The sequence below is a fragment of the Dendrobium catenatum genome, unplaced genomic scaffold, assembly GCF_001605985.2.
Source record: "Dendrobium catenatum unplaced genomic scaffold, ASM160598v2 fragScaff_scaffold_1676, whole genome shotgun sequence".
NCBI classification, from domain to species: Eukaryota; Viridiplantae; Streptophyta; class Magnoliopsida; order Asparagales; family Orchidaceae; genus Dendrobium; species Dendrobium catenatum.
In genome coordinates, this window is record NW_021320138.1 from 752,492 (window position 1) to 768,712 (window position 16,221).

The following is a 16,221-nucleotide window of genomic DNA, read 5'->3' on the forward strand; positions in this document are numbered from 1 at the left end:
AATTTTAAGTAAACCATATCTCATGGCTAGAAGTTTACTTCCCTTCTGTTCTCATCATCCTTATTTTTCATGATTTGTTGGGCTCTGAACAAATGTCCCTTTAGCTCAGATAATACATTGTCCCTCTCCTCTAAGTATTGCTCGATGCACAAAACGGGTGTAGCGCTCTGCCCATAATGAATCAGATGGGGTGGATCTCTCCCATAGAGAATCCTGAAAGAAGTGGTCTTTGCTGCTGAATGGTACGAGGTGTTGTACCAATATTCTGCCCACGCAATCCACCTTGCCCAACTCTTCGGCATGTCTGATACAAAGCATCTCAAATAGGTCTCTATGCTTATGTTGACCACTTCTGTCTGACCATCTATCTGTGGATGGCATATCGTGCTTCTCTTTAGGACAGTCCCCTGCAAACGAAACAACTCCTTCCAAAAGAGGCTAAGGAATACCTTATCCCTATCTGACACAATAGATTCTAGAAATTCATGCAAGTGTACCACCTCTCGTATAAAAAAAATAGCTACAGAGAATGCAATGTAAGGGTGTTTTAGAGGAATGAAGTGTGCATACTTGCTCAGACGATCCACTTCTACCAGTATCACAGAAAAATCTCTCTGAAAGCAGCAACCCCTAAATAAAATCCATTGTCACTTCCTCCCACACCCTCTCAGACAGGGCTAGAGGATGTAGTTACCTTGCTGGTGTCATGGCTAAGTACTTGTGTCTTTGACATACATCACATCTGGCTACCCAATCCTCTACATCATGACGCACCCCCAACCAGTATAATTCTGCTGACAATCGACTATAGGTTTTTTAAGCTCCTAAATGACCTCCAATTGCACTGTTGTGAAACTCTTGTAACAACGTGGGAATGTAACTCGATCCTCTAGGTAAAACGAATCTCCCTTGATGTAGCAGCTGGACTCCTCTCAAAGTGTAACCAGGATGACAATCCGGGTTCTGCAGCAAATCAGATCTGATCTTCCTCAGTCCTTCATCATATTCACTCTCTTATTTCAAAGCTTCCCAATCTAGGATCATGGGTACTAACAAAGATGCTAATTGAGGCTATTCGCCTTTCCGGGATAAGGCGGATGCTGTCTTATTTTCTAATCCCGGTCGATGTTGTATCTCAAAGTCATATCCAAGGAACTTGAATAACCACCGTTGATGCTCCTTTGTGACCATCCATTGTTCCAACAAATACTTCAGACTCCTCTGATCTGTTCTGACAAGGAAATGTCTCCCCAACAAATAGGGTCTCCATTTTTTGAATAGCCAAGACAATAGCCATCAGCTCCCTCTCGTACACAGACTTGAGTCTTACCAAGGATGTAAGCATCTGACTGAAATAAGCAATAGGTCACTAATCTACGCAAAACTTCCAACTTCCGTCGTTCTTTCTTACTAATAGCATGAGGCTGGAAAAAGGACTCACACTAAGTCTGGTAATTCCTTCCTCAAGCATCTCTCTGATGAGCTTCTCGGTCTCATCCTTCTGAATATGTGGGTACCGGTATGGTCTAACACTGATAGGCGACGCTCCCTCCTTCAAGGTAATGGCGTGCTCGTGCTCCTGGGGTGGCGATAACCCGTTAGGGCTGCTGATAGACCTCGAAAAATTGTTGCAGAAGCTGTTGTACACAATCAGGGACCTTTATCGACTCTGAGTCTCGTAATTCCTCTAAGCTATACAGCTCAACTAAGTAGACCAGCCCTACTCCGTGTATCGCCTTGACCATAATTTTGAGTGAAATCATGGTTTTGCACAGACTGGCATCTCCCGACAGTACCACCTTTTCCCCTCTACCTAAATCTCCATAGTCAGATATTTCCAATCCACATTCGTTTTTCTGATTGTTCGTAACCACTTCATCCCTAAGATCACATCAGTGCTCCCAAATCAATGGGAAGAAAATCCTCCACTATCTATATACCCTGGAGTTTTAGCACCAACTTCATGCATATCCCCCTACTCCTCTTTACCTTTCCTGTTCTCATCATGACTCCAAAGCTCCCTATATCCATCAACTTTAATCCTAACTGATCCACGATTTGGTTGAAGATGAAGTTATGAGTGGCACTATCCAACAAGACCACCATTGTTTGCTCCCTGATCTGTCCCCTCACCTTCATGATGTGATTTGGAGTAAATCTCACCACAGAATTTAGGGACACTTCTGCCACATCAAGGTGTAGATGCTCTCTTCCTTCTTATGCTTCCTCTACCTGGTCCTCACTGTCAGTCTCTTCCTCCTCACAAACCAGAAGTACCTGGAGTGTGTGATACTTGCACCAATGGCCCGATGCATACTTCTCATCACAACAAAAACATAAATCTTTCACTTTATTGTCCTGCACCTCTACCTTAGTGTGGTGCCTGAAATTGGCCCCAGGGCGAACTCCCCCACTCTTCTCCTTTGGTGCCTCCCGCTGAAATGATACCATCTGGGTCCTTAGCACCCATGAAGTTGAAGTACTTTTGTAAAAGCCCCCCGAAACCCCGCTCTTACCGCTTCTCTACATCTACCTTCGATCCTCTACAATCTGTGTTATCTCCAATAAAGTTGAGGTACTTTTTTTATGCATTTGCATAATGCACTTTCACATTTTTTGATGCAGTTGCACAATACATATGCATGCTTCCAATATGTTGGCACATTTTTTATGCACTCATGTGATCATTTATATGCATTTCAGTGTATTTGTATTGCATGCTCGCATTCTTTTAATTTGTATTAAATTTCTAGATTTTAAAATATTTGTATTTTTCGACACAATTGCATGCTTCTCATGATGGTAGTATGCTTTTCAAGGCTATAACACGCTTCTTGGAGCTGTTGTATGCTTCTAGTGGTTGTTGAGTACTTCTAGAGGTGGCGTGGTTCAGTTTGGAAATATACATTTTTAACATGTGCGGGATTTAAAAGATTCAAATTTTGATTATTTTTACTTGAGTATTTTCTATTGGAAAGTGCGCAAAACTATATTTTAAAGCCTAGAGTACTTCTATCCGGTTGTAACTTATAAGTGTGTTGCAAATCCGGTGGCATTTGTTGAAGGCGAGTAGTGTCCTTTATATATCATTCACTTTACAATATTCTTATTTTTTTATACATTATGGAACTTGTGAGTTTAGTTAGTGTTAGAAAGTTCTATTATTTCTCATAGGCAGGTATCATGTTCGCTAAAAGTGTTATGGTTCCCTGCCCATAGACAAGTTGATGTGTTCAATCACAAGTCCTTTGTAAGTCTTTTAAATTTTCACAAACTTTTATTTAGTAAGATTTTTATTTTAGAAATTTTGGTCTGATTCTCTATGAGTGTATTTAGTCTGAATTTTAGCAATCGTGTTAAGAAAAATATGTATGGCATGTGACACCGTGCCAGGCGTCTTCAATCCCATTGCACTATAAAAAATATGTAACGAGCGTTCAGGTACCTGCTTGAAATAATTTAAATTTATTGATATTTACTTTTTATCATTTTTTAAATGTATTGAGTCCCTTGTTTACTGAAAAAATTTGACAACATCCTTATATCTTTCCCACATATCGGGAGATGTTAAACTTGCCCACCATGCTAAAACAAGCGTGCAAGATTGGTGTCAGGGGGCATTGCAGTCAATGTCTTCAATCCAATCACACTAAAAAAAGTGTGTATCAATGTTTAAAATTGCGTATTCGAGTATTGAGACGTTTTTCATTAGTCAGGCGAGGCGTAAGCCTCAAAATCAAAAGATTGCGTAAACATAAAATGATAAATTTTTTATATACAAATGAGTGAATAATATAAATCATAAAAAAGCATAAGATATGAAGTGAAATCAAAATATCCCAATAATAAGACAACATGAAATATAGTTCAACTCAAAATTCTATCTTTCCCAAATCCCAGTATTATTTTCATTAAAATATAATTCAAATTTTCAAAAATAAATAGCAATGACATATCACATAATAACTCATAAGTCATCAACATTGTCATCACTAAGGGGTTCTTCATTTGAATCATCATTATGATGACCTGCTCTCTGCCCTTCCTCCTCTCCTATAGAGTCCAATGTCGGGCATTTACTTCAAGTTTTATGTAAGTTTTAATATATATAGTGTGAGGCGTAAGCCTCATGCCAGTGAGGCAAGGCGAGCATTAAGGCGGGCCTCAACCAAGTTGAGGCACAAGCCTCATAAAAAAAATTTGAGGCGTAAGCATCGAGGCAATTTTTACTGGAATTGCGCAAAGGCGGGCCTCAAGGCGAGCCTTATATTGCGCAATTTTAAACCATGGTGTGTATGGGTCTTCAAGTACCTAGTTGCAATCATTGAATTTTTTAGCATTTTTTAATTTTATTTCAAGTTCACTATTTTAGTGTCAAATTCGACAACCTCCCTGCATCCTCCTTGTTTAGGGCGCATTATAGGGAGTGAAAGACCTACCCTCCATGCTAAGAAAAATATGTATGATGAGTATCAGGTGACACCGCAATCGATATCTTCAATCTCACCGCACCATAAAAAGCACATATGGGCCTTTGTGTGCTTGTTTGAAAGCTCACAAATGTTTCTGTCATGCTACGAAAAATGCATACATGATACATGTACTTAAAATTTCCCCCGTTACACTACAAAAAGCGTGCAGAGAGTTTACCAGTCGTGTCGCAGGCAAAGCGTACAAGCTTTCCCCCATCAAACTATGAAAAGCACGTAGGGGGTCCACTTGTAGCATGGAGTGTTACTAACAGAATTTTAGAGTTTTTTTTTTTAGTTTCAAGGGTTATACCTTTACACGTGCAAGGCAACGACGATGACGTCAAGTTGAGAGGCGAGGGCGAAACACAATTAGCTATAGGAGATCGAGTATATAGAGAAAGTGTTAAGGACATTGGGGATGTATAAGTCATGTGGTGTTAGAGCAAAGCAGAGAGCACAAGAAAACCTTGGGGGAGATGGTGCTATAACATGAGTGAAGGAGAAATTGAGATTGGTCATTGGCTTTGTGTATGCATTATGGGCTAGGGATTCAATCAAACGAGAGGTGGAGCATCATAGAGAGCAAAACTATTGGGAGATGAGAGGGAAAAAAAAAAGATCAAGGCATGACTAGGAATGTTATGGGCTCATGCAAAAAAGAGGGAAATGGCTTATATGATCGTGGATAGGACATCTAACTAAAGCATAAATAGCGATGTGGCTTGCATTGCATCCACTTTTTTTTTTTAATTAATCGTCCCCAAATCAATATGGTGTGCGAATATGGCATGGCACATTTATTGCACCCCTTCTAGCACAATATTAACTTTAAACTAGAATCTAAATGTCAAATGTACTTAGCTTTACCTCAGATAATATAACCTCAAGTCCAATATGTGTGTGGCTTCATTTATCACCCAGGTTTGTTAAACCAACACATATTTATGCCAACTTGACTATTACACCTTGAATTGAGTAGGGAGCTTGTCCCTTGGGCTTGTGAAATGAAGTATCAGTTCAGCTCTTAGTCATACATAGCCAACAGGGAGATGGTTAGGCCTTAGGCTTACTGAACAAGAATTTCATATACAAATTCGGCCTTTTAGGCTTGTTTAGCTTGAGATTCGTATGCTAGCACAACTACTAGAGTTTGTTGAGCCAACAAATAGCTCGAGTCATATTGGTGCTAAAGCCTAGCTAAGAAAGATGAATAGGACCGAGGGCAAATGGTGTTGCGGGGTACTACAAAAAAGAAATGCAAGAGACGAAAATTGATCATAGGAATCTATATGCATTATGGGTAGGAGTGTCAATATTTGACACGAACCGAAAATCCACCTCGAAAATTTCGGATTATGGTCAATCCATTTTTGAAACGGGTCGGGTTCAGGTTCAACAAACCGACCAGTTTTAAAAATCGGGTAGGGTTCGGGTTGACTCGGAAACCCGAGAATGACCCGAAATAGGTTGTGTGGCAAGCATTACCCGCGTCACTTGCCCTATTGCCCGCATCACTTGCTCGCGTTTCCGCGTGCCCGCGTCGCCTACCAGAGTCACCTGCTAGTATCGCATCGAGTTTCTTGCCCGTGTCGCCTGCCTAGTCTACCTGAGTTGCCTGCTCGAGTCGTCTGCCGCGTGATGCCTGTTGATGCGTGCCCGGGATGCTGCTGCTACCTGGCCACTACCGCGCCACAAGAGAATAAGCACGCGAACGGAAGAGCAGCAGTAGTCTTACGGGTCAGGTCAAGTTCGGGTCTGAAAAACTAACTCGTTTGCAAAAACGGGTCGGGTTCGGATTAACCCGAATAGTCCTGTGTCAGTTTCAGGTTCAACCCGACCCATGACCCAATTTTGACACCCCTAGTTATGGGCGAGGGATTGGAGCAAACAAAAAACTGGAGCAGCATCATGAGAGAAAGTGGAGGTGTTGGGAGACATAATATTAGAAAAAGATTGGGGCACTGCTAGAGATTCTAACGATTGCGTGCAAAGGAGAGGGAGATGGCTCGTGCGATTGTGAATAGGATGTGGGCTGAAGCATGAATAATATATGGCTTGTATGGCATCCATTGTTTTTAGCAATAAACTGTACAAACCATAATAGATAAACAAAAAAGACATTTCAAAATTGATTAAACTTTTGCATAGGACATTTTACATTATTGTATTGTTGACCTAGAAAATTATTGACTACTTCTATCATCTTTCATTTTCACGCCTTTGCATACCTTTAGCATGAGATTTTATTTTCTTACTGTTTACAGTACAATAATTAAACTCATTCGCATTCTTTGTCATACTTTAATGTTAATGAACAACATTTAAATCTACTAAAAGATAGTCCTCAAATTCTACATAACATGTTAAAGTTTTAAGGACATCAAGAAAAAAAAATGGCAAACAGTTAGTGCAGCAATTAAAACTCGGATGCATAAATAGCTTTCCAGCAATGATGTACGATAACAATAAATAACAAAAAAACTCAAATCTAGCAGCATCAGGATCTAAGTTCAAGTTTTTACTTTCAACAAAGAGAACTTCTGCTTACCTTTCAACAATAGAGCAAATTTTTTCAGTGAGATCCCCTTTGAATTCTTCATCGCTAACTTCTAAGTAGTCAATTAGCTCTTTAGTCAAAGGCTTCACATTGGTATCATTGACTAGAAGACATACAAGCTCAAGAGCTCTTTTCCTAATTGAAGCATCAGAATCCTAGAGAAGTTGTACATAGAAACTTTAACCTCAGTTTGAAATAGCAGAACCTTTGCATCAGCATATATGCAAGCTTTTAAAAATAACTCATCCATGCAATAGAAGGATATTAAAGCCAAATTATCAAGCGTTATAACAGCATAATTACACGAATGCAAAGAACTACACAAATATTAATGCATTTCTACATACTCCTTACACAAGCCTAAGTTTTCTAATTACTTATCCAATATATTCTGAGTATAACGCATTTATTTAGTATTACTAATATCCCTTATAGAAGACCATGCTCAAAAGCAGGAAACTTTCTGCAACTCATTTGAATAAGTTTAAGGCTCTGTTGGTATTGATGGAAAGTTATGGAAATGAAATGAAAAACAAGCAATGTATGGGTTGATTAAATATGAAAAAATAAACTTGAGATTTTTTTTCAACTCCATTTTCATTTCCATTCAATCAAATTGTTAGCATCCACACAGAGCCAAAGAATATCAGAAGAAACATCAGTTTTAAAAGGCGGAGCATTAATATTAAGAGAACTACTCACTAACTAAGCCAGGTCAAATAGAATTGTACGACATTAAATAGATATTTAGTGTTAAAAAAATTAACCAACCACAGGAATCGAGAATATATCGGCAAAACTAGCAGCATGTTGGATGCAAATTTTATTCCCACTTAAAAGTGAATATTTTTCAAAAGAACAAGAGCTAGAGAAAGAAAAACAATCAAGAGCTAAATAATCTTATACCTTAACACACTCTAAAATTGTTGTTCTGTGTCTTTGCATTGCTTGAGAATCAACCACAACAGATTTCATCAGCATGTTGAGTGCAACATATCTATGAAAGAAATAAGAGAGCCCAATTTGAATCGTGAAAGAATATCAGATCAAGATTTGAAACAAAATAAACATTCCGTATGTATTCTAACAAAAATGGAAAAAACTGCCCATTTTATATGTCAATGAAAGCTACTAAATTCATTAATCTATATATCAACATAGGTTTTGATTGGATACAATGTGCTGTTTGGTAATAACAGCTGCTCTCACAATTGAGCAAGCTGCGCATGCGTTTTCACATGCCTTTTAATTCATAGAAGAGGTTCATGTGTCACCCACATATCAAAATTATGAATCCTTTTTCGCCATTGTGTCATGTTAAAAATCAAATTCTCATCTAAATCAAATAAAGAAAGATCATTTCTAATATTTTCTAACCAAGTCTTTTTAGGTCTACCTCTACATTTTTAAACATAAGTCAAATCTAATACCTCAACTTTCCTAACCGGATCATCGGAAGGCCTCCGTTTAATGTGACCAAACCATCTAAGGCGACTCTCTCTAATCTTATCTTCCACTGGAGCTACTCAAACCTTTTCACATATATGCTCATTTCGTTTCCTATCTCTAAGAGTAAAGCCACTCATCCACCTGAGCATCCTCATCTCTACAATGCTTAACTTAATATTATGCTTCTCTTTTAATGGCCAACATTCTGCACCATAAAGCATTGCAAGTCTCACCACCATATAAAATTTTTCCTTAAGCTTGAGGACTTTTCTATCACACAACAAGCCCGATGCATTCCTCCAATTCAACCATCCAACTTGAATTCTACTAATAATATCCACATCTATTCGCTATCACTATGAATAATAGACCCAAGATATCTAAAACTTGTACTCTTATTAATCACTTGAACCCCCAAAATCACAATCCCCCAACTACATCCATCACTACTAAATTACACTACATATATTCAGTTTTAGATCTTCAAACAAAAACCTTTAGACTCTAAGGTTGACCTCCATAATTCAAGTTTACCTTCAACTCCCTCACTAGTCTTATCAACAAAAAGAATATCATCAGCACAAAGCATACAACAAGGTATAACCTAAGCATTTCCACACCTCTACTGGAATATCTTCAAGTAGTAAAAAACTATAACATTGAAAATTTCGAAAGTTACAATAAGATTTTCTCCCAAAAATTATATCCTATTTTTCACACATCCCAAAATTCAACAAACTCATTTTTTACTAAATTCTATGTTCCATTTCAATCATCTTTATTTATAGATGCATGTACAAAAATCATATTTATATTATATTATGAAACTACTAAGTATTTAATCAAAATCCCTAAGCTTTTCTATTAATAATAATTTAGTAGCATTTATTGTACTGCAGTAGTGCTGTAGCACCCGATTTTCCTGGCAATTTCTAGAATTTTCAAGTGGCTAAGACAGTGGGGTGTAGGTGGTTACTTGGACAATGGACTTGGAAAACTTATATATATATATATATATGGGTGAAGCTAAGGGGGGTTTGAGGGGGACCAAGCCCCCTTCCCAAGAAAAAAATATAAGTATTCCTATTTTTATTAATAATTTTTAATTAAAATAGAATTATAGTTATACCTTTATTCTTTTATTCATCCCCATAACTCTGATTTTATATGAAAATAAATTACTTTTGAATATTATAATCAAAATTTTATTATGATAAATTAAAATTTTAGAATTTATTTCAAGATCAGTAAATGTAATACAAGTTGAAAGAGTCTTTTATACTATGCCTATTATAAAAAATTGAATATAAAATAAAATTAGAGATTGATGGATGAATGATATTTTAATCACTTATATTGAGAAAGAAATATTTTATTGTATTGATAATAAAGTAATCAATCAACTCTTTCAAAATATGAAGAGTACATGTTATAAATTGTAAGTTTTTTTTTTATCTTATATTTTATCTTTTTAAAATAACAAGTATAAATAAAATAATTTTTAAAGTTGTTAATGTCGGTCTCAAGCATGAATGAAAAAAAAAAAAGAGGGAATATTTAAAAAAATCTAATTTGTGACCCCACAAGAAAACATTTCTCGCTCCACCACTGTATATATCATTCAAATCTCGCCAAATTCCTTAAACAAAAACCTGAAGTTGTTGTGACGTCGTAGAATTATTGCAAGCTAAAGGGTATAGTTGAGGCAGTTGGAGACTGCTATATGCTATTATCAGAGAAGAAAAGGAAGTAAAAAAGAAGAAAGAAAGAAAAGCATGAAGGAAAGGGAAAAGCGAGGGAGTTGATACATGCATGGGTCTATAGATAATCAAGAGGAGTCAACATGACACTTCAGCTAACCAATCAGCCCATTAACTAGAAAAAGAATCCGTCTTCTCCTGACATAAACCAAAAAATAAAAGAAATCTACCCCAAATGATAAATTACTAATTGCTCAAAACCATTACAAACCACAAGTTGATTAAAATTCACACCAAAAATATTCTAGTTATGCAGAAAAAAAAGGAGCATGAAAAGTATTCAACAAGGAATCTAGATTTGACCTAACCACTTAATTCCCTTTTAAAATTGTTAATTGTGCCCGAAGTAATCTATATCTAGGGGATGTTTGGTTGGCTAAAAAAAGAATGCATTGTAAAAGGAATAAAGTGTAAAAAGAATACTTTAGAGTTGGATGAGTGTAAAGTAAATGCAGGTGAATGCTTTTTTTATGAAGTACATGAATGTAGTGTAAAGTCCCCAAATAATGGCGGTGGTGGTGGCCGTCGACGAGTGGCGACAGCCAATGATAAGTGGAGGCGGCCGGGGGTGGTAACTAGCGATAGGTAGTGGGGCCGATGACAAAGGAGACCGGCAGTAGGTGACGACAGGCAACGCCCGGCGAAGGGTGGCGATAGTGGTGGCCTGTGAGGGTGGCGACTCGCGGTGGGTGGCAGATACTGTTGACTAGTGGCGGCGGCCGACCGCAATGGTGGCCGGTGGCGGTTGGCAGCAACGGCCACCTATTAGAATATCAGTCATAACCATTTACTACATAGAGTCGTTTGGCCAAGCTAAGGGCTTTTATAGAGTCATTTGACCAAGCCACAAATAAGAGGACAAATGTCACATACTTGCTAGGAAAAGTTATTTGAGAATGAATCTGAATGATATTCTCGACTGTACATTTGATATTTATGAGCTGAAGTTATTCTTAAATTCATTGCCCTCGCCAAATGGTTGCGAAGGGTGTATGAGTTTTGCTTTAAGTTACAGATAATTATTTTCAATTTTTAAATATTAAAATTTTGGTAGATATGGTGCTTTAGAGTTTCAATAAAATTTAGAAATTAACCGGTTGATATTAGTTTTCAACACGGTTATCATCGGGGTGACGTTAAAGTCACATTAAAAGATATATATTTCATTGATGTTAGGAGGCATTTAAAAGATAAAATCACATCCAGTTGATATTAGCTTTCAATACGACCATCATCTAGTATTTAAATAATTGGTTATTTAAACCTTATCAACTATGTTCGTCCGCTAACAGAGGATCATGTTTGATTATTAATCTCGGGAGTTATCATACGAACGCTAAGAATCAAGAGCTTATGATACGTTTCATTTGACAATCCTTTAAAGGCCTAATGTTGATGCGTGCAAAACTAGAGTAAAGAGACAAATTGGAGAACACCTGATACTATCAAATATTTCTGTAATTTTATTTTTATTTGAACAATATTATATTTTATGTTCTTTTCTTTTTTTTAGCTATCTAATGATGGGAAAGCATCCAATGAATATGGTAGGTTGTGCATAGGGCTTGGTAGACCTTTGGTTTGCTGGATCGATTGGTCCTTTGGCTGCTGTTGGTTCACAGGTTAGTTGTTTGGAGCCTTTGGTGATAAATGGAGAAAGTTGGGGTTGAGCTCATTCCCTTAGTTGTTTGAGCTGAAGTTTAGTAGCTCATTAATGTTCAAAAGGTGGCTCATTATGAAGGATTCAATTTTGGGGTGGACTTGTCCCTTCTCCTTCCCCTTTCTTCTTGTCTCTTGGGAACCCGTGGCTTGTTTTAAATAATGGCTGAATTCTGTGCCTTGAATTCATGTGGGGTTGCTATTTCCGAGCATTGTCTCCTTGGTTCCTTCATCGGCTGCTGGTTTTCCGAGCCTGGGGAACTCCCGTGGCTTTGGCGCCTTGGTTCAATGCGGCCTCCTTAATTCCTGTGGTTGCTCCTTCGGTTTCTTAAGCTGGGCTGTTTTTTCCGTGAAAAGCAAATGGGAAATTCCATAAACTTGGTGCTTGGGTTCTTCTGGAAAATTAGTGTATGTGACTAATGGTATTCTTAGCACATCCTACCATGATCATTGGAAGCCCAACCATCATAGGATAGCTTAGAAAAAACTAAAAACACAACTATATATTGTTCAAATTACATTAAAACAAAATAGACAAAAACATGTATGCATCAAATGTGAACTTTAAAATTAAATATTGGATTTGAATATTTAACTCTCGCAGCATTCTCGAACCTCGAATATAGGAGTTCAAAGCAACAGAAGAAGCACACGCAGGTGATTAGTTTAAAAATAAAATTTTATATGAATGAGCTTTTAACCCTACACAAAATTATCAGATACTTGTGTTTACATATTTTGTATGTTTGTCGGAGCACATACAGGAAAATTAATTTTTTTTTAATTAACGTTCACACTTTTTTATGTGTCATGTGATGCACATGCACACATTTTTTATGCATTTGAATAGCGTGCTTGCATTCTTTTTAATGTAGTGCACATCGTTGGATTGTTGCATGATTCTCAAGATAGTGACTAGCTTCTTAAGTCGGTGGCACTCTTCTTAATGTTGTCGCTAGCTTTCCAAGATTGTTGCAAGCTTTTAGAGGAGTTGACACGCTTCTCGATGCACCACATTAAGTTTAGGGAATTATATTTTAAAGCATGAGGAAGATTTTAAAAATATTTAAAATTTAAACATTTGCGCAATATGTATAAATGTGAGCAATGTTTCACTTTGGAGTCTAAAAATAAGTATGTTTGTATGAGTGTTACGGATTCGGTGGCATTAAAAAGCGCATTAGACTTCGTTCATTTTAGATATGAGAGACATTTAGTTCATTAAGTTCATGTTGCCTCCTTCAAGTTATCATTTAGCATAGTTTGTAAGGGATGTGTGTTCAATCAACACTAGGGCTCGTGTTCTTGCTTGTTGGACAATTATCCTATCCACTACGAGTTCCTCTATTCTCACCCGTAGGCGAGCTGATTAGTTCGATACAAGCCACTTGTCTTTGTCTCTAGAATAGTGGTTGTATGCACTATAAGTTTTTTGCTCCTACTCACAGGCAAATGGTAGTGTGTTTTATAGGTTTCATGTATTTGCCTGCAGACAGGCTGTTGTGTGCATTGAGAAGCCCTCATTCATGCTTATAGGTAGTATATGTGTTCTTTGCAAGTTGTTGTTATTTCCTGTAGGCAGGTTGTATTCATTACAAGTCTTCAGTCTTTGTTTATAGGCGGGCTATTGTGTGCATTCTAGGTTTAATGATCTTTGCTCGTAATCAAATTCATATGTTCATTAGAAGTCCTTTGTTAACGCCAGTAGGCGAGCTATCATTTAAATTACAAGTCCACTGCTATTGCCTTTTGAGTTTCATAAATTCAATTAAAATTTTAAATCAAATGTTCATTTAAGTCCAATTCCCTATAAATTCATTTAAGTCTTTGCTTTCATTGCATTTTTTTAGTTGTGCAGATTACTTTAAAAGTTATAAGTCCAATCATTATTTAGACAAAATTTCGACTACTTCTCGACAGATCCCCCATTTGAGAGAAATTTTGGGGAGTCTAAACCTGCCCATCATGCCAAAAAAACATGCATGATCAGTGTTGGATGACACCTTGGCCGATATATTCAATTCCATCACACTATGAAAAACATAAATGGTTTTTCGAGGTACTTACAGAAAAGTTCGCAAATTTTTTGCAGGCATGAAAGCGCATACGAGTACTTAGGAGTATTCTCGCCACGCTATGAAAAGCGCGTACAAGGCCTACCCACTTCACCACAAGCGTCATGTACAAGCTTCCTCCAGCCGTGCGACGAAAAGCACATATAGGTGGTCTGCTCGTTACACCGCAAGCGCCAACAACATGATTTTGCTATTTTAAGTTTAGGGAGCATTATACCTTAGCAAGCGAGGAAACAATGACGGTTTCGAGAGCCCAAAAGCGACGAAGGATCAAATCACACAATTTCTTTCTTTCTTTTTTTTTGGAATTCCTTTTCTCTTTCTTTTTACTACTAATAAGAGTAATAATAATACAAATAATAGAGGGAGAGATTGAGGCTCTTTGTTAGAGAGGTGTAGGTGGGGTGGTAGAGAGAAAGTAAGACAAATGTGAGAGAAATTTTTTTTTTTTACTTGGTGTTTTTGTAAGAGTAGAGAAAAAGTTTCCCTCTTGTTAGAGAGAGAATGGAAGGGAGAGTAATAGTTAGTTGCTCTCTATTTGAAGGAAAGTTGCTAAAGGTGGATTTGGATGGGTTTGGTTTGAAGTGAATGGATTGGGCGGCTTGTGACCGGTTGGGATGAAGGGTAAGAGGAGTTCGGTTAGAGATGAGGTGTTGTAAAGAGAAGAATGGATTGAGCCTCTTTGCATGAAACAGATTCGGAGGGAGTTCATGTGGATGGGAGTCGAGAGCGTGAGGGAAGTGGCGTGAGCTATTTGAAAGTGGGTCAAGCTGCCATTTGGTTTAGGGGAGGAATTTTTGTGGCCAGTTGGGATGGAGGGAAGAAGATTTGGGCAAGTATCCGGCGGCCTTAAGAGCTGTAGAAGGTGGAGATGGGGTGGGCTTGGAGCAGGTTTCGACCCATAATTTGGTTGGGTTGTAGTCGGGTATGACTGGGAGAGAGAGGCACTTGGAATAAGGGTGAGAGCTAGAGAGGAAAGGTCATGGGCTTGCTACGTTACAGAGGTTTGGGGTAGGAGAGGACAACAACTAAGTTGAGGAAGAGGAGTTCGGGTGTGAAGGTTGTGCTCGTGTGAAGTAGTGAAGGGGAGCTGGGAAATGATTTTCAGAGGTTATCTTAGGAAAGTATTTTAGGTTTATTATTATTTTTTTAAATCAAGTGGGAGGCAGAGATAGGATTGGGAAGCTGAAGCTGGATTTTTTTTTGTAATATTTAAATTATATATAAACATAAATTAAAAAACAATTTATCATAATAACATTAATTAGTTTATAATAAAAGAAAAATGTGATTTACTCGCATAAATTCTCATTTTCCATGCTTCTCGAAATGTGTCGTTGTCGACTCGCGCACAATCAATTTCCCCTTTCGACTTGCAAAAAGACCATAGAGTTATGCATAATCAGCTCCCTTTGGGTAAATTTGACACTTTGAGTTCGTCGATGTAATCTATTTTGTAATCAAGCGATACTAGGCATAGAGTTGCTTCGATGCTCGTTTTGCACGACCTCGCATCCATAAATCATCGTTCTCTTCGCATTCATTCGAACTCAATTTTGGAATATATACGGAGATCAAGAACACCCACTGATGAGGACATCGAAGATCAACGGCTACGATCGTGCCTATTTATTTTATATTTTATGTATTTGATTTGTTATTGTACTTTTCCCTTTCTACCCTCACTTGAGGGCTTTGTCCTATGTTTGCCCTAGGGGAAATTGTGTCTTTTATTTTCCTTCATGTATTTGGCTATTTAAGCCTTCTCCCTCCTCTTGGAGAGGGGATGATGAATATTGAAATGAAATCTTATTTTTCTTTGCTTGATCTTTAAGTGAGTTCATGGGAGGAGAGACCCAAGGTGTGGGCAATCGCAATACCCGTCAACCTTTGGAATAGTCTAAGGTTCGCGGTTTTACGATCTCTTTGTGAGTCCGTTAGCTTACTTTTACCTTATTTTGTATTTTATTGTCATCTCCTTTCTCCCCCACTCACTCCACCCCTTACAACTTCCCCACCACCGGTGGCTCAACCTCCTCCACCCAATTCATCTTCTAGCTCCACCACCTAAATCCCACCCACCTACCTAGCCTCAACCCGCCATCTAGCCGCCCCCCTTCCCCTTTGCCGCCGGCCACCATCATAATTTCCCCTCATTATGATGATTTCAATCACCATAATGACTTCCTAATTAGCTCAAGCATGAGAGGGAAAATTTGAATTCATTTGAAATTCAAATTCAAATTTCA

General features: G+C 37.8%; 1 protein-coding gene across 1 annotated transcript in view; it reads right to left on the reverse strand.

Annotated features, from left to right (window-relative positions):
* The window catches only part of LOC110096804 (AP-1 complex subunit gamma-2), a 62,725-nt gene that overhangs the window by 13,577 nt on the left and 32,927 nt on the right, over positions 1-16,221 (reverse strand). Inside the window, exons 7-8 of the mRNA XM_020822903.2 lie at positions 7,936-8,026; positions 7,021-7,184 (exon numbers count right to left, since the gene is read on the reverse strand). Coding sequence (XP_020678562.1) covers positions 7,021-7,184; positions 7,936-8,026 — 255 coding nt within the window. The remainder of the gene's footprint in view (positions 1-7,020; positions 7,185-7,935; positions 8,027-16,221) is intronic.